Source organism: Rhipicephalus microplus, chromosome 9 (assembly GCF_043290135.1).
Source record: "Rhipicephalus microplus isolate Deutch F79 chromosome 9, USDA_Rmic, whole genome shotgun sequence".
Classification (NCBI taxonomy): domain Eukaryota; kingdom Metazoa; phylum Arthropoda; class Arachnida; order Ixodida; family Ixodidae; genus Rhipicephalus; species Rhipicephalus microplus.
Window position 1 is genome coordinate 53214683 of NC_134708.1, and position 24844 is coordinate 53239526.

Genomic DNA, 24844 nt, shown 5'->3' on the forward strand with positions numbered 1-24844 from the left:
ACACAAACGATGACGTTTGTCGTTACTCTTCGCTTTCCTATACGTATGCTGCACTACATGGCCCGTTTCTACCCCCTGAAATTTAGAATACCACGTGACACGTCACCGTCTTCTGGCGACTGTCTGGTTGCAACGCTTTCGAACCACAACTTGCAGACGCTGTTGAGCAAATGACAAAATAAGAAAGCGAGGAATAAAGCGTAGTCAAAACGTAACTGTATATCCGGATGTATGCGCAGCTCGCGGTGCTGACTTGAAATTCAAGACGAACCGCCGCATAAGCGCCAGCTACGTTGGTATGCCTCACGCTGTAGCAGAAACATAGACAAAGTTGCCAACTGACACGCGGTCTACGGGGCGCTATGCAGGCGACAAGGCACCAGTGGAGAGGGAAGGGGGAGGGGAGCAGAAAAAGACGCGTCGTTGCCGGCAAAGATGCAGACCATCTTGCGTACTGAAACAGAAATAAAGAGAACAAAAGTACGACTTCATACTTAACACGACACGGATGTACGTGGATAGGCCTCCTTCGTCCGTTGCTGACGCGTAGTAATGTGCGGCAATTTTCGGAGACGAGGGCTAGACGAAAGGTGGCAGACTGGTCTTTCTGGGCCTGCATTTTTTTTTTTTTGTTCTCAAAATGTTTTCCTTGTGGGACAGCACGTGATTTATGACGACGCCGTGTGGGCGAGCCTGTTAGCACGTAGATGTTTATATCTATGTAGTGATATTTTTGAGAGACAAGAAGGTCTCGGTTCTCATGCTTGAAAAGTGCGACTTTAGTAGGCCGTTAGCCACGGTACGAAAGTACATCGTGGAATATTTTACAGCACTGGGGTTAGATACGGACAGAGAAGGGACACAGCGCAGAACTCTCAACTGAAATTTATTTGGAAAAAAAAAAGGACATATATGGGAGACAATGAGTCATCGAAACTGTGCTCATGGGCACGTGCCCTTCCACTGTGCTTATCTAACCCATTGCGCCGTAAAATGTTTTACGATGAACATCCACCAACTCACCCGATTCGCGATTTTGCTTCAGTACGAAAGTAGCCGGACTGTCAGCGTTGTATACTTCAAAGTTGAGGTTATTGAAATCACTACACTTTTGCCGACTATAAGTCGGTGAACTCACTCATGAGTCAAATCATTCGTACTCACTTGAACTCAGATCGAGCCATGAGTTAGAGTCTGAGTGAGTAATATTTTGGTGGGTTTGAATCCGAGTGAGTCCCGTTCGAAAAAAAAATTGTGTGGGTTTGATTCCGAGAAAGTCCTAAGTGCGAGATATATTTCTTGAGTGAGCTCTACAACTTTCGCCGACCTATGCTGCCGACTCGTGTCCTTCGGATCACATGCTCTGGCTGCGCTCAGCCCTTAGTGCCTCTCCTCCCATCACAAAGAAGCAATGGGATGCATCTCTGAAGAGCAGCAGTCTTCACCCGTAACGCCAGGCAGTCTAAAGGGGGCCCACAACGTCGCGACGGAACTTCCAACTGCTGGTCAAATCTTGGGCGGAGCGACTAACTTTATCTATGGAAGAGGGGCTTCGGCTTCTCTAAATATCATTTCCTCGGCACTCCAATGAGGTCATGTCACGTCGAACGTAAGGTAAAGTTTGTGTATGAGCCCGAGAACTATTGAGAAATTCTGTCGTCACCGATAAATGGCGACGTGAACAAGATAAAAGCGAGACTTCCCAATGTTAATGATTTCATTTCTAAGCAACAACGGAATATGGCAACGCGAAATGGCAAGTGACTTCAATAAAAGATACGGTCACCGTATCAAAAACGGCTGAAGGCGCCAAGCCCGAGTATCGAGAGGGCTCCAATGATTGGGAAACTACAGCTTAAAGAAAAGTTCATGAGATGGGTGCATCTTCTGAGGACCGCTTTTCTGTGTGCTTTCCGGCCCCGAGTTTCTTTGTACGACGCCTGGGTTACAGAAGCTTCGACAAAAAGTAAATGAGAGATTCAAATGAAGGAGAGCGCAAAGAATTCTGGATCCGTATGGCTGCAGGGAAAGGTCATACGAACAAACGTTGCACCAAATGTAATACCGTATAAGCAAGTCGTAAAAATATTGCGAATAAAAATAAAAGTTCGGCGCCAGCCATTGGGTCTTCTTCAAAATGACATTCCTACGATTCCTACAATCCTACGTTCCTACAAGCAGCTACGTTCCTACAAATTCAGCGCCGCCAACCGCGGCAGCTGAGTGACGTCACCAACGCCACTTGTAAAGCCTACCCTTTCAGACACCGTCACGCGTACTGACAGCCCCCTCCCCCCCCCCCCCCCTCGCCACGATTGGTACAAAGAAAGGATACCAAAAAAGACTAAAACACATTCCACTTGTCACGGTCCAAACTCGAAGTTATCTCCTGGTTCCCTCCGCCTATTTCCGGTGTCAACTTCAGACCCCTTTCTGCCCACTCGCCGCGTCTTCGAGTGGGACGTCCCGTATGCGGTACACCGACAGGCATCTCGTGTCTCTTCACATATCTCTCGGCCAGACCCTGCCCCAGGAACACAGCCGCAATCTCTCACGACACGGGCCGCTAAGCTCCGGCGGAACACATACAGTCTCAACTCGAGAGATTGATAAGGCAGATAAGGATTCTCCCTCCCTCTCTATCGACCACCTACGCGTGTATAGAACACTCAGTTGTACATAAAGGCGTGGGTCAACGAGCATCGCGTGTACATCTTCGCCTCCCACCAGGGTTATCCTTTCGTACTTTAACGTGTGCTTCGTTTCACACATCCCTGCGCCCGAGCACGCTCTCGTGCATACGAGATTCCCTTCGCCCACCATAAGTATTTCTCTTTCTTTCTTTCTTTTTTTCTTTCCATCGCGTTCGTGCCAACGCTGTCGATGACCGCGAATTAAACTTGCGCCTAGCGTGTGCTGCAGCCTCCCCTCCTCACGTACCGAACGCATAGCGAATGTACTGAACAGTCTCGGCACGAGCACAGTAAGTGGTCAGGCTGAAATGGTGGCACTTGTTCTTTCCTTATCGTCTTCCTTATCATCTTATTGATACCGGGCGAATATCTCGCGCGGGAGCGACACCCGAAATCCAAGGGGGAGTAGCGCGAGACGCTGAGGAGAGAAAAGACACACGCGAAAAGGGGTTCGGCCTCGTCCTGTGAAGGCAGGCAGGCGTAACGGTGTCGAGCAGACTCCGTGATGGACTGAGGTGGTTTGCTTTGCGGAGAGAAAGAAAGAGGGGGCAGAGGGTAGATCAAAGCTTGCCGGCCGTTGATCTTTGTTGGTTGTCTTGGTTGAACGGTTAGCGCACTGCACACAGCCAGGCGAACAAAAGCGGGGTTTCACCCCATCGTGTTGTTTAACAAAGAGCCGCAGCTTTTTTTTTTTTCTTACCTGCTGCCCACTGCGGAGTCACCCGTCACGCTGGTTTGAATTAGACCGAAAGTTTAGTTGCATGCACTATGTCCTCGCATCACACCATTATGAATAATGCACGGATCGCGTAAATGAATAAATGAGCGAGTTTGTAAGGTGATCATCTTTGTCGGTGTTTTACGACTCTAAACCACAGTGATCATCAGAAACGTCGTATTTGGAGGACTCCGGAAATTTCGACCACCTTGGGTTACTTAACGCGCACCTGGATCTAAGCACGAGGACCCCTAGCAGTTTGCGACCAGGGAAATGCGGTCGCTGCGGCCGGTATGCGATCCCGCGACCTTGTAAAGTGAGCAGTCAAGAGCTTTGACCACGAGACCACCGGGGTGATTCTTTTTTTGAAGTATACCCAAGAACAGTGCTTTTGTAACGGTGCACATTTCTTACACAAAAATAGAAAAAAAACATTTTAGGTAACTTTACGAAAAAGAAAAAAAAAACATCGTCACGGCTTTTCAGACTTATGGCGGCCTCCTACTATACGAAAAAGGAAACATGCAATAAATAACAATTTGCTCGTCAACGCCAACATGATGGACGCCTAGCCACGAGGCATACCCTTCGTCCATAAAAAGAAAACAAAAATAATTTAATAAATTGCGCGCGTCTCGCGCCTGTCGCGCGCCCTCTTCCGGCCGTTCAATTCAGCGCGTGGCCGATCTGAACGCGCGTTGCGCCACTCCACCGACGTTGAGCGTATATAGCTACGCGGTCGACGTCAGCGACCGCGGGTGCACCTCGAAGAAAAAAAAAAAAAACACCACCACCAACCGGAGCCCCGCGTCGTCGTTCTGCGCACCGACCCCCGTATTTCCATCCGCCCACGGTGCTTCTCCGACCCAATCGTGACCGGTTTGAGCGAAAAGGTCCGCTATTTTCCTTATGCCTGGACGCTGACATTCAGTCTACCGAGTGTACGGCACCCCCCTCTACCCCCCTTCAAACCCGCCAAAGGAGGGTGGAGTAGGGAGGCACTCTTGGCTATAGGTCTGGCAACCTGGGCCTATGATCATGGACCTATAGGCCTATGGCTGTCGCCGCGGGGCGTTATATACTGTCACGTGCGTCCCGCGAAAAAGACGAAGGCGACAGCGCATACGCGCATCTGCACGCTTTTATGCAGAATGCAACAACGACAAAGATGAGGAACTCTCTCTCACGCGGTTAACAAAAGGACCGACCCGCTGCTGTTTTCTCAGCGTCTTCTAGTACGACCTCTCTCTTGACGCCGGGACACTGGTGGAGGTGCTGGGGCCTGCAACCTGATGCAAGAAGGCGTTGTTCGGGACCGTACACCCAGTCCGGAGCCTCAACGTCTTGTTGCGACTCCAGTACACCGATTCAGCCGGCGCCTATTAGGCCTAAGCCCAGAACTCTTGACGGCATCTCCTGTTACCAACATGGCGGCCCCTTCAGCGTCTGCGAATCTTCCCCCGGCCCCGGCCCAAACGACTCACCCTTACCAGGTAACTTTTGAGACTCCTCGTGTTCCCGAAGTCTTCCGTGGAGAACCGTATGAAGATGTCGAGGACTGGCTCGACCAGTTCGAGCGGACCGCTGTGGTGAATCGTTGGAGCGTGCAAGAAAAACTTGGCCGTGCCTACTTCGCAATGGAAAATAGCGCTCGCACATGGTACGAGAACAGGGAGCCTACTTTCCAAACCTGGGACGATTTCCGCCAAAAGCTTCTCGAGACGTTCCTGAGTGCGGACCGACGGGATCTCGCACAACAGATGATCGAAGCCCGCATGCAAAAGCCGAACGAAAGCGTGGCCATGTTCGCTGAGGATATGGTCCGCCTATTTCGCCGCGCTGACCCTGACATGCCCGAGGCAAGGAAAGTTCGTCATCTGATGCGGGGAGTTAAGGAACCGCTTTTCGCCGGCCTTGTACGAAATCCGCCAACAACAGTGGATGAATTCATCAAAGAGGCGACTGTCATTGAGCGGGCGCTCCGGCAACGATGCCGCCACTTTGACCGCCTGCCCGACCAAACGCCTGTTGGTGCCGCCGCTCACAACGCTGCCGTTTCCGAAAACTCTTTACGGCAAATGATTCGACAAATCCTGCGGGAAGAGCTGCGGGCCCTCGGCCTTCCGTCTACCGATCCCCCAGTTGCTTCTGTTGCAGAAATCGTGCGCCAGGAACTACGGCAAGCCTTTCCATCACCGGCGCCACCACCCGAACCACGTCCACTGTCCTATGCTGATGCCGTGCGCCGTCATCCGCCTGCCCCAGAAGAACCACCCTTTCAGCCGCGGCCCGTTACCTTGCCGTGGTGGCAGCGTGAACCTGTGCGGCGACCACCAGTACGTCGGACCGACTTGTGGCGCACTGCCGACCGTCGACCCCTTTGTTTCAACTGCGGCGAACCAGGCCACATCTCGCGCTACTGCCGTCATCGAGAAACCCGGTTTGGAAACTTTTCTCGGCCCGCTTCTTTTTACTCTGAAGACCCTCGTGACCATGGTGCTGATCACCTACCGACCAACCAAGCGTCTTCACCAAGTCGTCGCTGGCGGTCTCCCTCACCTGCACGAGGTCAGAATTCCCCGAATCGCCAAAGATACGCGGACGCCATCAGAAACCGCTCCCCAAGCCCGTGCCAGGGAAACTAACTGCCGCGACCTCCGGGGGCAAGGTTGCCAATTGCCGAGACGCCAAAAAGACCCCCTTGCCTCTACACAAAGACGACGTGACGACGGTGATGACGAAGACGACAACAACCACGAGTACTACTGCCAATGAATTTGTACGTGCCGACCTCAGCGTTATTATAGACGGACACCACGTAACAGCACTGGTTGACACTGGTGCTGACTTCTCTATTATGCGACAAGAGCTCGCCGACCGCCTTAAGAAGGTTAAGACGCCGTGGAGTGGGCCGAGCATAAGGAGTGCTGGTGGGCAGCTAATGACGCCAACCGGTAAATGCACCGCTCGGCTCGTAATCGATGATTCGAACTTCGTCGCCACATTTGTCATTTTACCGGACTGTTGTAAAGAGTTAATTTTGGGTATGGATTTTCTGCGAGAGTACGGTGCTATCATCAACATCCCAGAACGTATCGTCACCTTTTCCTCCCATCCTTACGTCGACGCCACCACTGAAGAACAACTGCAACGTTTACGTGTAGCCGATGATGTGATGCTCCTGCCGAAATCTTGCTGCCTTGTGTCGGCGTTGTGTGAATGGCCGTGCCGTAAGGAGGTGATAGCGGAGCGAATAGACACGCTATTGCTTACGCAAGGTGTTTCCATAGCGAGAGGCATTCTGGCACTAATTGATGGGCGGGCAGAAGTCCTCATCACCAACTTCAGCAACGAGCGTCGTCACATCCAGAAGGGCACCGCGATTGCCTACTACGACGACGTGGACCAAGCCAGAGATTGCTTCGCTTTGCAACCGGACGAAGCGACCATCCCAGCCTCGACACCTTTGTCTGTCAACATTTGCTCAAACCTGTCAGCCTCGGAAAAACAGCGCCTACTAGAGCTGATACACCAGTTCAAAAATTGTTTTTCGTGCACGTCGAAAGTCAAGCAAACACCACTGACACGGCACCGAATCATCATTGAAGAAAATACGAGACCGATCCGTCAAAACCCATACCGTGTGGCTCCGAAAGAACGTGAGGAGATCCAAAAGCAAGTTCAGAAGATGCTCCAAGATGACGTAATACAGCCTTCCAAGAGTCCTTGGGCATCCCCCGTGGTATTGGTTAAAAAGAAAGACGGCAGCTTGCGTTTCTGTATAGATTACCGCAAGTTAAACCAAGTAACGAAGAAGGACGTCTACCCACTGCCACGTATAGATGACTCTCTTGATCGGCTGCGGCATGCACGCTATTTCTCATCGATGGACCTGCGAAGTGGCTATTGGCAAATAGAGGTCGACGAGAGAGACCGTGAGAAAACTGCTTTCGTGACGCCCGACGGTCTTTATGAATTTAAAGTGCTTCCATTCGGGTTATGCTCAGCGCCAGCCACTTTTCAGCGTTTAATGGACACTGTGCTATCAGGACTTAAGTGGCAGACATGCTTGGTTTATCTAGACGACGTTGTCGTCTTCTCAGCTACATTCGAGGAACACCTAAGTCGATTATTCGCAGTTCTACAAGCTATACGTTCGGCTGGCCTGACTTTAAAGCCAGAGAAGTGCCATTTCGGTTTCAACGAACTTTGCTTCTTAGGCCACGTGGTCAGCCACGAAGGTGTTCGACCTGACCCGGACAAAATCGACGCTGTCGCAAAGTTTCCCGCACCGCATGACAAAAGAGCAGTGAGACGCTTCTTAGGCCTCTGCGCTTATTACCGACGATTCATCGCCAACTTTTCGTCTATTGCGGCGCCTCTGACGCGGCTCACACGAGAGGATGTCCCCTTTCTTTGGAGCGAAAAGGAACAAACAGCGTTCAACGAATTACGCCAACGCCTCCAAACACCTCCGGTTCTGGCACACTTTGACCAGGAAGCGCCAACAGCACTTCACACCGACGCAAGCAATGTAGGCCTGGGCGCCGTACTGATACAATGGCAAGATAACTCCGAGAAAGTGATAGCCTATGCCAGCAGAGCTCTCTCTCGCACGGAAGAGAACTACTCGACTACCGAGAAAGAGTGCCTCGCCGTGGTTTGGGCGGTTCTCAAATTTCGACCGTATCTGTACGGCCGCTCATTCAAGGTCGTCAGTGATCACCACTCGCTTTGCTGGCTCACTAACTTGAAAGACCCATCCGGCCGTTTAGCACGCTGGAGCCTTCGGCTTCAGGAGTTTGATATGACCATTATTTATAAATCAGGGAAGAAGCACACCGACGCAGACTGTCTCTCGCGGTCACCCGTTGAGCCTGCCGCTATTAATGACGAGTCTATGGACGCCGCATTCTTGGGAGTCATCAACGCGGCCACTATCTCACAAGAGCAGCGCCGTGACCCTGACCTGCTTTCGCTTATTGATTTCTTAGAAGGACGACGGGAAGACGTGCCGCGAATTTTTGCGAGAGGAGTGCCATCTTTTTGTTTAAGGAACGACGTCCTATACAAGAAAAACTTTTCTCCCACCGGCAGCCCATACTTGCTCGTCGTCCCTGCATCACTGCGAAAAGAAATTCTGGAAGCCTGCCATGATGAAGTCACCTCTGGTCATCTCGGTTACACTCGAACATTGTCCCGTCTGCAAAACAGTTACTACTGGCCTAACCTACCTGCTGCTGTAAAACATCACGTCCAAACATGTGCCGACTGTCAAAGACGCAAAGCACCACCCGGCAGGCCGGCAGGCTTATTACATTCCGTTCAAGTACCAGCAAAGCCATTCGCCCAAATCGGAATGGATTTCCTGGGCCCATTCCCAACTTCTACCACAGGAAACAGATGGATCATTGTCGCCACTGATTACTTGTCTCGCTACGCAGAAACTAAAGCCATGCCGAGGGCCACAGCAGCAGAAGCGGCTCATTTCTTCATAGAAAACGTCGTCCTTCGGCATGGTGCTCCAACAGTTCTCATCACGGATAGAGGAACTGCGTTCGTGGCAGAACTTTTGGAGTCGGTTCTCAGGCTCAGTGGTACAGCTCACCGGCGAACAACGGCGTACCACCCACAAACAAACGGACTAACAGAGCGGCTTAATAAGACCCTCGCAGACATGCTCTGCATGTATGTCGACACAGAACACAAGAACTGGGACGAAATCTTGCCTTATGTGACCTTCGCCTATAATACTGCCCGGCAGGAAACTACCGGAATGACGCCGTTTAGTTTAATACACGGGCGCGAAGTCACTACAACGTTGGACGCTATGCTGCCGCACGAGTGTGACGACACTCACGCTGACGCCGAAGAATTTGGTCAGCGTGCCGAAGAAGCCCGACAGCTAGCCCGCGTGCGTATTTGTCACCAGCAACACAAAGATGCGAAACGGTACGACCTACGACATAAATTGGTAACCTACAAACCAGGCGACAAGGTATGGGTCTGGATCCCAATACGTCGACGCGGACTTTCAGAAAAGCTATTACGACGATACTTTGGCCCATATCGAGTCACCCGACGATTGAACGACATCAACTACGAAGTTATTCCTGACGGCAATTGCAGTTCCAGTCGCCGAAACTGCGCACCCGAAATCGTGCATGTTATCCGGATGAAACCCTACTTGTCCAGCTAACTCTCGTTTGTCCTGTGCGTGCCGGTGCATATGTGCGTTTTTATAAGTAGAGTGCCTTGGCTACGCATCGGGACGATGCCATTTTGGGAGGGAGGCAAATGTCACGTGCGTCCCGCGAAAAAGACGAAGGCGACAGCGCATACGCGCATCTGCACGCTTTTATGCAGAATGCAACAACGACAAAGATGAGGAACTCTCTCTCACGCGGTTAACAAAAAGACCGACCCGCTGCTGTTTTCTCAGCGTCTTCTAGTACGACCTCTCTCTTGACGTCGGGACAATACGTTAACAACATACAAGCACGAGCGTTCGCGTGATCTTCGAGTCTCTTGCATGTGTGTATATAGGCTGAATTAGGAAGGCGCGCCCCATCGCAAGAACACGCTTCTTTATTTTTATTTCTTGTCTCGTTTTGGATCCGGTGGACGGGTACGCCGCTAAGCCCTTCGTGACTGACTTGTTTTTTTTTATAGTGGTATTACTTTTTGGAACGTAAACAAAGCCGTAAACGAAGAGAGACGCTCCCGCTCGAAGCATCCAGGTCAAGCCCTTGTTGTTCACGCGCAGGATCGCGAAAAGCCCTTTCTGGACTGGATGGCAGCGGACCAATGAAGTTGGGGCGAAACGGCACGAGAAACACGCATAGCACACGTGCACTAAGCGGCACAAGCATTGACCTCGACCAAACGAGCGCATAAAGAAACGTAATAAAAGTCTACACGCGTCTTGGCTTTACAGGCACTAAGCTTCTGGAGGGCCCGGGTTGTGAAATGTGGTGGTTCGTGCGCGAACACGGCCAAATAATAGGGTGGTGCATAAAGGTAGTCGGTGTGCAGGCTGTTGTGACTGGGGGAATTTGTCGGGCCTTGAGCCATCCAAGGGTCAGGGCGAAGACGGGCCGAGGAGCCGGAGCTGATAACTTGAACGATTTATTTACACTATTTTACATGATGTTGAAGGTAGCGTGTTACATGGAGTAAGCATCATACTAGATGATGGAAGGAAGCTCTCTCTCCGAGCGTCCTGCGCTCGCGTTTTTATGCCCCCCGAAGAGAGAAAGTCACACCGCCTCCTTCCCAACCTGGGAAGGGAGGAGAGGCCCGCCCAGTTCGCTGCCCGGCGAGGGTGTAACACACACAATACACGACACCACTGGCACAGTGCGAGAACGGGGAGTCGGACGCGCCGAGATGACTCCTCGAGGAAACATCGCTCGGGAAAGGCGCCATGGAACGTGAGGAATGTCCCCGAAGATGAATACAAAGCGCTCGGCTCATTGTCCGCTGAATGTTGACGACCCAAGCAATGACCACTCCTTCTAGGCAGCCCAGACAGCGAACAGCCCCCCCCCCCCGGTAATCTGTCGGTCGTGCGTGCCCAAAGGGCTTTTTGGCAAGACGAGCCGACGACTCCAAGGAATTCGCAGCACTACTGCTGTGTTGTTGCCGATTCTGGACGTCTCAGGACTGTTGTGACCGGCGCCAGAGCGGAAGAGGGAGCGGCGCTCCTTTAATCTTCAAACAAGTAACCGAACGACCGGCTGCCTACTGTTAGGACCGGCGCCAGGTCTGACAATGGATCGGCGTTCCTTTTGATGTTCCTTTTTAGTCGCCAAACGGGTTGGCGGCCTGTGTCCGCCATGTATTGTTCCCCCCTGGCCGGAGGGTGCGGCGTCTTGCCGCCACGACACCGTGAGCAGTTCGGGAGACCACAAGTGCCGCTTCTTCTTTGGAAGATGACGGCGGCGGCGGCGGCCGGAAATCGTCCCGCTAATTGAACGAGTCGTTCGGCGACCATTTGAAGCTTGTTTACGGCGGCCCTTTCGATGGATGCAGTCATCAACTTCAGACCCCTCGCCCAGCGACACCCCTTGACGAGGAGGAGCCACGTTCGTGCCACATGGCCGTGCAGTGACCACGCTTCAATTTTGAACGTTCACGTGGACCGTGCGTGCTCGTCACCCTCGCGGGTAATGTGTGATCCGTGGTTGGACGGTGCCCTCTGTACGCGGTCCCCGATCTAGGGATCTGGGGAGGACAGACCCTTTATAATGAGCCCCCACGGCTCATTCGTGTGTGCTTTTTTTCGAGAGCAGAACCGAGCAGAACCATGTAGAACCAAGCACCATGTAGCGCTATGTTAGGAGACATGTAGAGGCCTGCCACGTTTGAGAGCTCACCGTGTAGGGAGTTCGCAATGTACATATTGTAAATAAACCCTCTTCAAGTCTCTCTTCCTCCTGCCTCGACAACTTCATCCCGGACCTCCGGTGTCTGGAAACCCCGGTCGCAACAACTGGTTGGCAGCGGTGGGATACGAGTCTGCGACGGAGAGCGACATGTACCGGAGGCCAGCCGAAAGCCCTGGAACTCGGCGGGATCGAAGCAGCGTACCACCACCGCACGTAATGGGGTGAGTGCCTGGCTTTGTGCTTGAGATATATCGAGTCTTTTAGCCTAAATTCGTTAAAAGATAGATATAACCAACAACTGCCTGGCCACTGTGGTTGTTATCTCAGCACAAGGCAGCACTGGATGATTATCTGAGCAAGTACGCTAAAGCAGGAAAGCTTAGATGATTCAATAGGAACAAGGGGTAATGTTTCAAAATTTCTAAGGGTACGTTGCGGGTTAAATTTTAGGATGTTGTAAAAAGCAGGAGTGAAAAATTAACAAGAAAAAGTAGAGAGGGATGTTGGCCACGTAGTGCTACTTGGGTGCTTAAGCTTGTGGTCTCCGCTGTGAGATTTGCCAGGCTTCAATTTCTCTAGACCCAGAATTGAAGCGCTGGTGGGTTTGTGTTTTGTCACAGCTGAGCCAAAGCAAAGTAGTCGCCATGGATCTTACGAGATTGACGAGAGAGAACCTGCTGAACCTGTGTTGGGATCTGGAGCTAGATTTTAATGATGATATGCCTGCTTCTAAACTCCGCGAAGTGATTCTCGAAAGCAATAGTGACAATGAGGAAATCGAGCACTTCGGGAATATGTACTTATTGGACCAGAAGGAGGAAGTACAAAGGGCGCAAAGAAAGGAAAGATGGCGCCAGGAGGAATTGGAAGCTGAGCGCAGGCATGAAGAACATATAAAAAGGATGCAGGAATTAGATGAAGAGATAGAAAGGCTTAATTGTGAATTGGTGGCATTGCAGCAGAGTGGTCAATCCATAGATGTAGCGCACGAACGGTGCGATGTAGCGGCGGTGCCGTTTAAGACCGAAGCGAAGGCTACAGGTCAGACATCTGTAGATGTAGCGCACGAACGGTGCGATGTAGCGGCGGTGCCGTTTAAGACCGAAGCGAAGGCTACAGGTCAGACATCTGTAGATGAAGTGCACGAACGGTGCGACGTAGCGGCGGTGCCGATTAAGGCCGAAGAGAGGGCTACGGGTCAGAAATTTGCAGATGTACCGCACGAACGGTGCGTTTCAGCAGCGGTGCCGTTTAGGGCCGAAGAGAGTGCTGCGGGTCTGATATCTGTAGATATAGCGGCGGTGCCGTTTGAGGCCAAAGAGAAGGCTAGTGCCTGTAAGGGAATGGAACAGGTTTTAACCCATTCTGAGGGAAAAGAGCTCGCGGTCACAGCAGGGTGTGAGGGTTCCGTGGTGGGGGAAACGAAGTTAAGATTAACAGAGTGTTCCATCGAACCTTGCAGCCCTGTAGACCATGTTGATGAGCGTCAGAGGCGGACGAAAGGCTCCAGGTTTGGCACCAAGGAATGTGCCAAACGGAGAAAGCGTCCGAAAAACAGAAGCGCGGCAAGGCTCGCGATCAGCGCGGCGCGTTTGACGAGGACCTTCAAACGGCGTGGCGGATTTGCGAGAAAAGGCCCGTTGTCTTCTCTGACTGGCTTAAATCGAAGGCGTCTGAGCGGCCGGAGAGTAAGGAACAGAAGTGCGCAATCTACGCGGCCGCGGTCTTACGATGAACTGATAGGCAATCATCAGGACTGGGCGCGCGAGATGGCGGAGGAGCATATCGGTGATGAAGAACGTCAGAGTAGGACGAAAGGCTCCCAGGTCCGCACAAAGAAGCGTGCACAGGGGAGAGAGCGTCCGAAGGGCAACAATAAGGCAAAGCTCGAGATGAGCACAACGCGTTTGAGTAAGGGTTTCAAACGGCGTGGTAAAATCGCGAGAAAAGTGCCGTTGTCATCTCTGACGGGTCTGTATCGTGTGCGTCCGAACCGCCGGAAAAGAAAAGCGCATCGTACGCGGCAGTGTTTGAAGGATAGATTGCTAGGCAATTATCCAGACAGTCCGCGCGAAAAATCAGATGAGCATGTGGGTGCTGGTGAGCATCAGAGATGGGCGAAAGGCTCCGTAGACGGCACCAAGAGACGTGCAAAACGGAGAAAGCGCCGTAAAAACAGGCAGGCAAAAATCGCGACGCGTTTGAGGAATGTATTCAAATGGCGGAGCGAAATTTCAAGAAAGTTGCCGTATCGCAAGCGTCCAAGCGGCCAGAGAACAAAGAAAAGAGAAGCGCATGGTGTGCGTAAGTGGTCGAAGGGCAAGAGACCCTTCCGTTGTTCTCGCGGTGCATTGGACGGGGTGCGGGGCAAAAGAGTCGGTGGTTTTCGAGGGGCAGGAAGCGACAGCAAGTCGGCTTCGAGGAACGTCGCGGGGTTCGGTAGCAGGGCGATTGACGCGTGTTGTAGACCCCGTTTCTCGAGAAAATCGTTCCGGGCGCGACCACCGCGAGTTCGACTCAGAGTTGTTGCGAACAGCTGTTAGCCTCTCGGAAAGCGTCGACTCGGGACTGTTGAAAGGAACATTTTGTTTGTTTTTGTGATTTTGTAAATAACTCGTTTGTACTTTGTTTTCGTTAGCGCTCTATCATTTTGGTAGCCTATATACGTTGTATAGATCTATTGGAAGGATAGTGACACGCATTAGAGCGTACAGAATTAGGCGTTTGTCATCGGCACCGGAGTTGGTTTGTATGCGTCCGAGCCGCCGGACAAAACGAAAAAAAAAAAAAAGCACGTTGGGTAGAAAGGCAGACCCTTTCGTCGCTCTATCGACGGCATGTTTGATGGACTGCGGGAGTGCGAGGTACTCAGCGAGAGTAAGAACGCAGGTTGTCAGCACAGAGCTTTGCGGGGGTCGGAGGCGAAGCGAATGGGTTTTGCCATTGTTCCATTTCCCGTTCGCCTAGAAAGACCCACAGGACGCGACACCGCGCGTTAGTCCCAAAAAGGAGTAGACATCCGTGAGCTTTTGACGATGGTCATTAGTGGATTTATTTTGTTTTGAAATTTGCTTTTGACTGTTTAAGTTGTTTTGGATTTTAATGTGTTTTTTAAGAATCTCGTCTACCAAATAGTGTTTAGGTAACACAATTTTGGTTTTGTTCATTTCTTGGGCGTTGTACGTTTAGCTAAGGTAAGCGTTGTGCGATTGCATAAACGACACGCATAGGAGCCTGCGTCATGGTAGATACGTGTAAATGAGCAGGAGCAACGTTATGAACTAATTATGACTGAGCGTAGAGACGCAAAGTTATTGCTTGCGAGATTTTTCAGGATTCATGCGAAACTTTTTTTTGTTGTTCATTTAATGTTTTGTTCGCATGTGTCCGGTGTGTAAGAAAAGCTAGCTCGTGAGTTTATATGTATGCTTTGTGAAAGTGGCAACAGCAAGGGAACGGTTAGGTGGTATCTCATCCAGGCAGGAGCACTGTGATGTGCGTTTGCGGATATATAATAAAGATGTTCCTAATGCAGGTGCAGCACGGCAGTTATGCTTTCGTCTTCTCAAAAGGAATTGACGACTGGCTTTGGCGGCACTAAATTTCGGGAACTAAAAGATAGCGTGAAGTAAAATGCTTTATTTTATGAGTATGATACCTGGTGGGTTACGGCGGATTGCTCACGCAAGCACTCGGGTATGCCACGGTGAGCGCATCACTTGACAGTTAGTTTTCTTGAAAGCAGTTTGATGGGAAGATTATTATCGGATCGGGATTAGGAGTTTTGGTGAAACCTCAGAGAAACGTCCCGATTGCTGCTTTGTGTTTGGTAATACCGCTTAAGTAAGGTTGCTTTTGGATAATTTGTCGGACTCGACGTGTCTCAGTGCGGGCAGGGTGCTCTCCCGTGCCTGTGGTGGTGTGTATGAATGCTTTTCCCAGAGGGGAGCCACAAGGAGCGAGAGGGAAAGAGTCCTTGGCTGAGCGTCATCAGCAGTGGCCTGGAAGACAGCACTACACAGCGACACTTCGGGCAACCTGTGCAGCTGGTCACCCTCAGGTCGCTTCTCCCGCCGGCGGACGAGCTGTTGTGACCGGCGCCAGAGCGGAAGAGGGAGCGGCGCTCCTTTAATCTTCAAACAAGTAACCGAACGACCGGCTGCCTACTGTTAGGACCGGCGCCAGGTCTGACAATGGATCGGCGTTCCTTTTGATGTTCCTTTTTAGTCGCCAAACGGGTTGGCGGCCTGTGTCCGCCATGTATTGTTCCCCCCTGGCCGGAGGGTGCGGCGTCTTGCCGCCACGACACCGTGAGCAGTTCGGGAGACCACAAGTGCCGCTTCTTCTTTGGAAGATGACGGCGGCGGCGGCGGCCGGAAATCGTCCCGCTAATTGAACGAGTCGTTCGGCGACCATTTGAAGCTTGTTTACGGCGGCCCTTTCGATGGATGCAGTCATCAACTTCAGACCCCTCGCCCAGCGACACCCCTTGACGAGGAGGAGCCACGTTCGTGCCACATGGCCGTGCAGTGACCACGCTTCAATTTTGAACGTTCACGTGGACCGTGCGTGCTCGTCACCCTCGCGGGTAATGTGTGATCCGTGGTTGGACGGTGCCCTCTGTACGCGGTCCCCGATCTAGGGATCTGGGGAGGACAGACCCTTTATAATGAGCCCCCACGGCTCATTCGTGTGTGCTTTTTTTCGAGAGCAGAACCGAGCAGAACCATGTAGAACCAAGCACCATGTAGCGCTATGTTAGGAGACATGTAGAGGCCTGCCACGTTTGAGAGCTCACCGTGTAGGGAGTTCGCAATGTACATATTGTAAATAAACCCTCTTCAAGTCTCTCTTCCTCCTGCCTCGACAACTTCATCCCGGACCTCCGGTGTCTGGAAACCCCGGTCGCAACAGGACGCGCTGCGAAGCCGGAACCATTCCACGCGTCCAAGCGGCGCCCAGACATGGGGGCCGATCACAACAGCTCGTCCGCCGCCGGGAAAAAGGACTCGTAGATGGGCAGCCCAACGCTGCACCTTGAAGAGGCCTGGCAGCGCAGCAGCTCTGGAACGGCTGCGGCTCAGGTTTTCTCTCTCGCTCAAGTGGGGTCAGCAGGTCCGTAAGTAGTACTCTCCGTCGAAGGGGCCCCCGCAGGTCGAAGGCTGGGACTGACATTAGTGATCAAATCCGCACAGTACCCAAGCAGCGACAAGGCGGTACACCACCCCTCCCGAGATATGCCAGGCTACTGAACTCTTAGCCCGTTGTCGGCATAAAAGCAGCCACACTAGAACGTTGCCTGGAACGTCCCCAAACAAAGCAATATGGCAACGCTCCTAAAGTTTTGAAGAATTTACCTTAAATAAATTGCACTCAAGCCGCAAGTCGCATAGCCTTGAGGCAACTGGCGAGTGAGAAGTGAGAAGGTCGGGAAACTCAACTAACAAATTATATCCCTTTCTCAACGTCTGGCCGTGGCAGGCAGACTAAGTAACAGGTTCACCATGCAGTAAAGGTTAAAAAAAAATCCAAAACGAAAAGATACACGGAATGACATAACAAAATAAAAAACCCGGGCTGTCGTAACTCAATCGGAATGCGCTTGCTCCTTATCACAGGAAGCCTCGGCTGAGAGCATCAGCATTTCCATTATCCCGCCCCTTTTTGTAGCGGATCTCAAAATTATGTTCTTGCAGTGCCAAACTCCATCTCAGTAGGCGGCCATTTTTAGGCGACATATTCCGAAGCCATGACAAGGGACAGTGATCTGTCTCGACAAGAAAGGGCGAGCCGGCCAAGTAGCACCGAAGCTTGTAAATAGCCCACACTAAGCATGCACACTCTTTCTCTGAGGTGCTATAAGCCTCCTCACGTGTGGAAAGCTTACGACTAATGAAAAGCACGGGGTGCTCCTCTCTACTTTCATCTCGCTGACTCAGAACAGCCCCAAGACCCCTTTCACTAGCGTCGCACTGAAGTACAAAAGGTCGGTTATAATCCGGAGCTCGTAAAATCGGTTGAGACGTCAGTGCTGCTTTCAAAGCCTGGAACGAACTTTCCCTTAACTCGTCCCACTGGACTTTAACGGGCTCTCCCTTCCTTAAACTGTCGGTCAGAGGACTGGCGATCTGTGAATATTTGGGGATATAGTGTTGGTAATATCCAGTGAGGCCTAGAAAGGCCCTGATATCAGTTTTAGTGACAGGTCGGGGATAGTTCTCGATGGCGGCAAGTTTTACCTCGTGGGGCCGCCGGCATCCTCGCCCAACAATGTGCCCTAGATACTCTACTTCCGCCTGTCCCAATTGACACTTTTCTGCTTTAACAGTGAGGCCCGCGTTCCTTAAGCGCGTCAAGACGTCCCGCAAGTGGCTCAGGTGTTTTTCCCAGCTGTCCGAAAACACTGCAATATCATCTAGATAAGGAACAGCGTAGTTCTCTGCTCCCGCCAGCACACGATCCATGAGCCGTGAAAAGCAAAAGGGCGCGTTTTTGAGCCCAAAACTCATGACCAGGGGTCGGAAAGTGCCCAAGGGGGAGATAAACGCTGCGTATTTACTGGCTCGTTCGGTCATAGGCACCTGCCAGTAGCCGCGTGTGAGGTCTAGCGTGGAGACGTACTGAGCCCTGCTAACAGTTTCCACTCTCTCCTCTACGTTGGGAATAGGGTACAGCTGGTCTCGCGTGACGGCATTCAGTTTCCGATAATCGATGCAGGGTCTCGGTTCCTTCCCGGGTGCTTCCACCAGTATTAGAGGGGAGGTGTACTCACTCTCCGACGGGACGATGACACCAATTTCCAACATTCTTTGAATCTCGCGTGCGAGAATTTCCCTTTGCCTGGGTGACACGCGATAAGGCCGTGAAAGAATGGGTTCATTAGAAGTTAGTTCAATGTCGTGCTCAACTAAATCGGTTCTTCCTGGCCGGTCGACGAAAGCTCCCTCAAACTCGCGCAGTAGGTTCTCCAGTTCTCTTTTCTGTTCTGCATTCAAATTCGAGTTACTGGTGACCGTGTCTAGCAAGATGTCGAGGGACTGAGAATCAGAAGCCTGCCCGGGAAAAGGAAAATCTGTCTCTAATTCCTCCGGAACGTTAAGCGCGAGTTGAACTACTGCTGACCGCTGGTGGTAAGGTTTCATCAAGTTTGAATGGTAAATCTTTACCTCTTTCCGCCTTCCCGGTAGTTTGACCACATAATTGGTGTCCGACAACTTCTGCATAACCTTCGCAGGGCCCTCCCACTGAACCGCGAGCTTGTTCGCTTTAGATGATGCTAAAAGCATCACCTGATCTCCTTCTGAAAACGAACGTTGACGTGCGTTCTTATCGTACAGACGTTTTGCTTTAAGCTGCGCCATTGTCATGTTCGCCTCAACGAGTTCTCTGCAGGTCTGAAGTCGCCCGAGTAAGCCCAACACATACTCGATCACAGTGGGATCCTCACCCCTCCCTTCCCAAGATTCTCGCAGCATGCGAAGTGGGGTCCTTAGAGATCTCCCATATACTAGCTCAGCGGGACTAAAGCCGGTGGCCTCGTGCGGCACAGACCTCAGGGCAAACATGGTGGCTGGCAAGCATGCTTCCCAATCTTTCCGATTCTCGTAGCACAATGCCCGTAATACCCTTTTGAGAACCGAGTGCCATGCTTCTACTGAATTGCTCTGAGGATGTCTGACGGAACTGTGTATTATCCTAATGCCACACCTCTCCAAGAATGTGGTAGTTAGTGCGCTAGTAAACACACTGCCCTGGTCGCTCTGTAACTCTGACGGGAAGCCTACTCTCGAAAACACTGAAAGCAAAGCATCCACTATTTCTACAGATGACTGCTCCTTCAAGGGAACCGCCTCCGGGAATTTTGTGGCAGGACATATCAAGGTTAAGATGTAGCGGTACCCTGACTTTGTCACAGGCAGGGGGCCCACAACGTCCACGACAAGGCGGCGGAAAGGTTCACTAATGAGTGGCACCAACTTTAAGGGCGCTTTCTGCTGGTCGTGTGCTTTGCCTATTCTTTGGCACACATCGCAGGATTGCACATACCTCTCGGTATCCTTGAAACAATTGGGCCAATAAAACTCCCTAAGTAGACGAGTCTTCGTTTTCTTTTTGCCAAGATGGCCCGACCACCCGCCACCGTGACACAGCTCCAGTACTTTGGCTCGGTATTTCTGTGGAACCACTAATTGATCATAGTGCACCCCCTTCGAGTCTTTGTACTGACGGTACAAAATTCCGGCGCGGCGGTGCAAAAAGACGTTCTTCCGCGCCAACCCCTCCTCCACCATATCGCTCAACTTTTGCAGCGTTTTATCCTCGGCCTGTTCCGCAGCGATAACCTCCGGGCTTACTTTCGATAGCTCCAAGAACCCGCCCATGCAAGGTAGCACGGAAAGAAGGTTAACTTCCTCGCTGGCCTCACTGGAACCCTTAAAGCTGCTTTCGCCATCGCTCGGGACGTTCTCCTGATTCGCGTCTGCCCTTGTTTCGTCGGGGGCCTGTGCCTCTCTATTTTGGGAACTGCCGAGCTCCTTTGCGATCTCCTTTGCCTTAGACCGCGTTAGAGCATGTACAGTGTGTTCTCCAAAGCTCAGACCTTTCTTTCTTAACAGGTCCTCCGAGTGGTTAGAAAAAAGGTAACCGTACTGCTTCGGCAAACTTTGTGACACGGCAGCCTCTGTTTCCAGTTCTCCGAAGGGACCCTTGATGAGGACTTTGGCCACTGGCAGACACACACTGTCTTCCTGCGCTACCTGTCTGATCCACGCGCAGTCTCCGGTGAACCCATCCGCGGGCACGTAAGATGGGTGTATTACATCCATAGTGGCCGCAGAATCGCGTAGAACCCGGCAATTTTGCCCATTGACAGTCATCTCTCTTAAGTACGGTTCAAGTAACCTCATGTTCTCATCAGTATGGTTAAAAAGGGAGAAAACGAGTTTTTCCTTACGGCAACCCACTGCTAAGTGCCCCGGTTCATTACATCGATAGCACACAATGGGTTTCTTTGCCTCAAATGCTCTGTCGCGATTCTTATCCTGTTCTTTCTCTTTGCCAGCGCGTCCACTCATGGTCGATTCCCCGTGCGTGTCTTTTTCATTCGTCCCTCCTGGTGCAATAGGGGCATAACTGTTGCGCTCAGACTGCTTAGAATTCTCACGGTATGGTTTCTTTGCGGGTTTGTTGCGCTCTCTTATTTCCTCACGCCTCATGGTGTACTCTTCAGCCAGTTCTGCGGTACGCTCCAAATTCTTTTCCCCGGGCTGATCTAATACCCATAAGCGTGCTTCGTCACTTAGAACGTTCAGAAATTGCTCCGTGCAAATCAACTCGACTACCTTGTCATGGTCTCCAAAAGCTCCCTCGCCCTTAAGCCACTCGGTGAGATTGCACCTCAGACTGTATGCAAAATCGGCAAATGATTCACTGCTACGTTTGCTACTATTTCTGAAACGTCGTCGGAAAGCTTCAGCAGACAGCCGATACCTCTTTAGTAGCGCACGCTTTACAATATCGTAGTCATTCGCCTCATCTCGCGGCAAACGAGCCAGTACATCCGCTGCCTCGCATGGAAGCACGGTCAAGAGCATTTGTGCCCATAACTCACGCTCAAACTTGCCTTCGCAACTTCTCTCAAAATTGACCAAAAATAACCCGATATCCTCTCCCATCTTAAAAGGATTCAGGAGGTCTTTTATTTTTGGTGCCTTGCTTACTGGAGCATTGAGTGTTGCGCCTCCTGAGGTAGTTGCCCGAGCTATTTCTAAGTCTAGGCGCTTCTTATCCAGTTCGTGCTTGCGCTCGCGCTCGCGCACGCGTTCCTGCTCTTCTTTATGGCGCTCGCGCTCCTGATCTTCCCTTTTTTTTTTTATATCCTCCCACAACTCCACGATCTCCTCGTCATCTCTGCTTGCCTCCATAGCCCTGATGACTTCCGCCTTTTTAAGATGTTTCCCGCAATCAATCCCGAATTCCCCGCATATCACGTCTAGGTCCGATCTGTGCAACTTTCTCCAAGCCATGGCTGCTACTTTTCTGCCGACAAGTTTCTCAAGGGAAAGCGTTGAAGCAAGGTTCCCGTGAACAGGCTTCCAACACTCTTGTTACCAGGAAGAACTAATTTAAGCCTGGCAACTCTCAAGGAGAAAAGGTCGTGCACTCACCAAGCCGGAGTCGAATTCCTGCGCAGATCATCTCACCGCTGCCATCCACTGTTGTGACTGGGGGAATTTGTCGGGCCTTGAGCCATCCAAGGGTCAGGGCGAAGACGGGCCGAGGAGCCGGAGCTGATAACTTGAACGATTTATTTACACTATTTTACATGATGTTGAAGGTAGCGTGTTACATGGAGTAAGCATCATACTAGATGATGGAAGGAAGCTCTCTCTCCGAGCGTCCTGCGCTCGCGTTTTTATGCCCCCCGAAGAGAGAAAGTCACACCGCCTCCTTCCCAACCTGGGAAGGGAGGAGAGGCCCGCCCAGTTCGCTGCCCGGCGAGGGTGTAACACACACAATACACGACACCACTGGCACAGTGCGAGAACGGGGAGTCGGACGCGCCGAGATGACTCCTCGAGGAAACATCGCTCGGGAAAGGCGCCATGGAACGTGAGGAATGTCCCCGAAGATGAATACAAAGCGCTCGGCTCATTGTCCGCTGAATGTTGACGACCCAAGCAATGACCACTCCTTCTAGGCAGCCCAGACAGCGAACAGCCCCCCCCCCCGGTAATCTGTCGGTCGTGCGTGCCCAAAGGGCTTTTTGGCAAGACGAGCCGACGACTCCAAGGAATTCGCAGCACTACTGCTGTGTTGTTGCCGATTCTGGACGTCTCAGGACGCGCTGCGAAGCCGGAACCATTCCACGCGTCCAAGCGGCGCCCAGACATGGGGGCCGATCACAACAAGGCAAAGAATGAGTGATGTAACTGGATGTATGAAGACCAGACGTGCGTATAAAGATTGGTATTGTTCTTTTTTTTTATGCACGCAAAGACGCCCTTGGTGAACCTGAAAGAGGTCTGGGTGTGTGTAGGAGTGGGAGGGGTCACCAGTGTTCCGACGGTGTGTCTCCCGCAGAGGAGCTTCTGTAATACGTGGGAATTTACGTACAGTACCAAAAAGGTTAAAAAAATATACCAAAAAGGTAAAACCAGCAAAAGAATAAAGTGGTAGTTCTACGGACAATAATCAGAGGTGAACTTCAGAGGTCCATCATTGGTGTTGAACTATTTGCCATTGGACGACAGCCTTTTGTATCACCGCTGTATTCTGTAAAACCGCGATTGTCCGACTCTCGCTTCTGCGATGTAAGTTCTTGCGTACGATCGTTTTTGCGAATATGAGCCTGGAAGAGCGAGTAGCTAGTTCATTTCGGTCAAAGACGTTGACAAAGTCGAAGGCAGAATCGAAGTCACCAGGCCGCTGTCTACAGGGGCCAGTCCTGACGCTGAACATATCAAGAGTGAAAGCAATCACCCAATGGCAACAAATTTCTTTAGAAAGAAAAGAAAAAGTTCTCATGGGTTCGAGGCCCCCACGTTTCACGAAGACGAGTAGAACTAAGATTACATAATACCGCGAAAGCCGCCACGCGGCGTGACGTAGAAGTCACGTGATAGCTAAGCCAAAAAAATAAAAGCCAACTCACGTTGATGCTGTCGTTGACGTGCTTCTCGTCCCGGTCCAGCAGGTTGAGCCCGATGGTAAGCGTCTCAACGCAAGATGGCGACCGCTTGTGCGACGACGCCTTCTTTTCCTTCTTCTCTTTCTTGTCCTTCTTCTTGTCCTTGCCCTTCTTGTCCTTCTTGCCGGCCTCGGCGTCAGACTCGCCGCCAGCCTCCTTGCCGCCAGCGTCCGAGCCGGGCTCGGCCGTGGCAGCGTTCGAGTCCTCGCCCTTAGAGCCTGAGTCTCCGCCCTTGAGCTCGAGCTCAATCTTCTCCTTGGCCTCGTCGGCCGCCTTGATGTCGCCGCCACCCACGTCCTCGAGCAGAGGCAGCGTCGACTCGTTCAGGTTGGCCCGAGAGCCCGACCGGGAGCTCTTGTCTTTCGACTCCATTGATTTACGTGTCGGAGTTTTGTGGCTGTCTATTACACTGAGGAAGGCGCTAGAGTTCAACGAACTATTTCGGTGATCTCCGGCTTGTGTTCGTTCCTTGTGGCAGTTTCACCTGCACAGACAAAGAGAGTGGTTCAGGTAAGTAGACGGTACGCATAAAAAAAACATAATTCACATTAGAGGCATAAAGGATAAATGGTCTAATATAGGTATACAAAAGCAAAACGTAGTCGTTTTAATGGTGGAGTAGTAGCACGCTGTTAAACATACTTCGAGGCACGCCACCAAATTTTTTTTTGTTTTTTAACGGCCCGCGCCGTTGACCAACATCTAGTCATTTCATATTTTCAACAGCTTAGCGCAGAAAATATGTATCTGTGTTATAAATAGGCATCTTCAGGTTCAGGTCCAGCTACTAATAAGTGTTGGTAAAGACAAGTAGCTTTAAAGAGCCTCTATGTGTGTTTTTTGTTAGTGTACACATTTTAAAAAGTCGTCCACCTATGCAGGATCCCCGGAGACATGCGAAAGAAAAAAAAATACTTTACGAATCATTGCTTAACACATATCTTCTAAGTTGGTTGGGCTCATTCTTCCTTGGTTAGGTGGTCCGTGCAAACACCACAGTGCAGTGTGCCCCATGTATCATTCTGCTACGAGTTGCTGTTGACAGAACAACGCGCGCTGTGTCTCTTGCGGCGCCCGCTATAAGAAGAAGGGAAGCGGCGGTGGCAGCAAAGGAAGAGCGGCGGCCTTGCGACTTCGTGCTCATCGGGCGTACATCCGGCGCCTCCTCAAAAGGGCGACCTCGCCGGCTTTGCGCGATCACATACTGCCCCGTTGCGTGTTCCTTTAGCGGTTTATCAACATCCACGACTTTTTTTATTCTCCGTCGAAGTTATACTTTTTTTTTTGTCGTCACAGAATAAAGCTGGTGCTTACAAGGACTCAGTATCATCCCAAATGCACAGCATAATGATCA

The 24844-nt window shown here is 51.5% G+C and overlaps 1 protein-coding gene across 1 annotated transcript in view; it reads right to left on the reverse strand.

The window, feature by feature from the left end:
* The window catches only part of LOC119163836 (uncharacterized), a 151444-nt gene that overhangs the window by 74084 nt on the left and 52516 nt on the right, over positions 1-24844 (reverse strand). Inside the window, exon 2 of the mRNA XM_075873663.1 lies at positions 23455-23974. Within this exon, the coding sequence (XP_075729778.1) occupies positions 23455-23862 (408 nt within the window). The 5' untranslated portion in view covers positions 23863-23974. The remainder of the gene's footprint in view (positions 1-23454; positions 23975-24844) is intronic.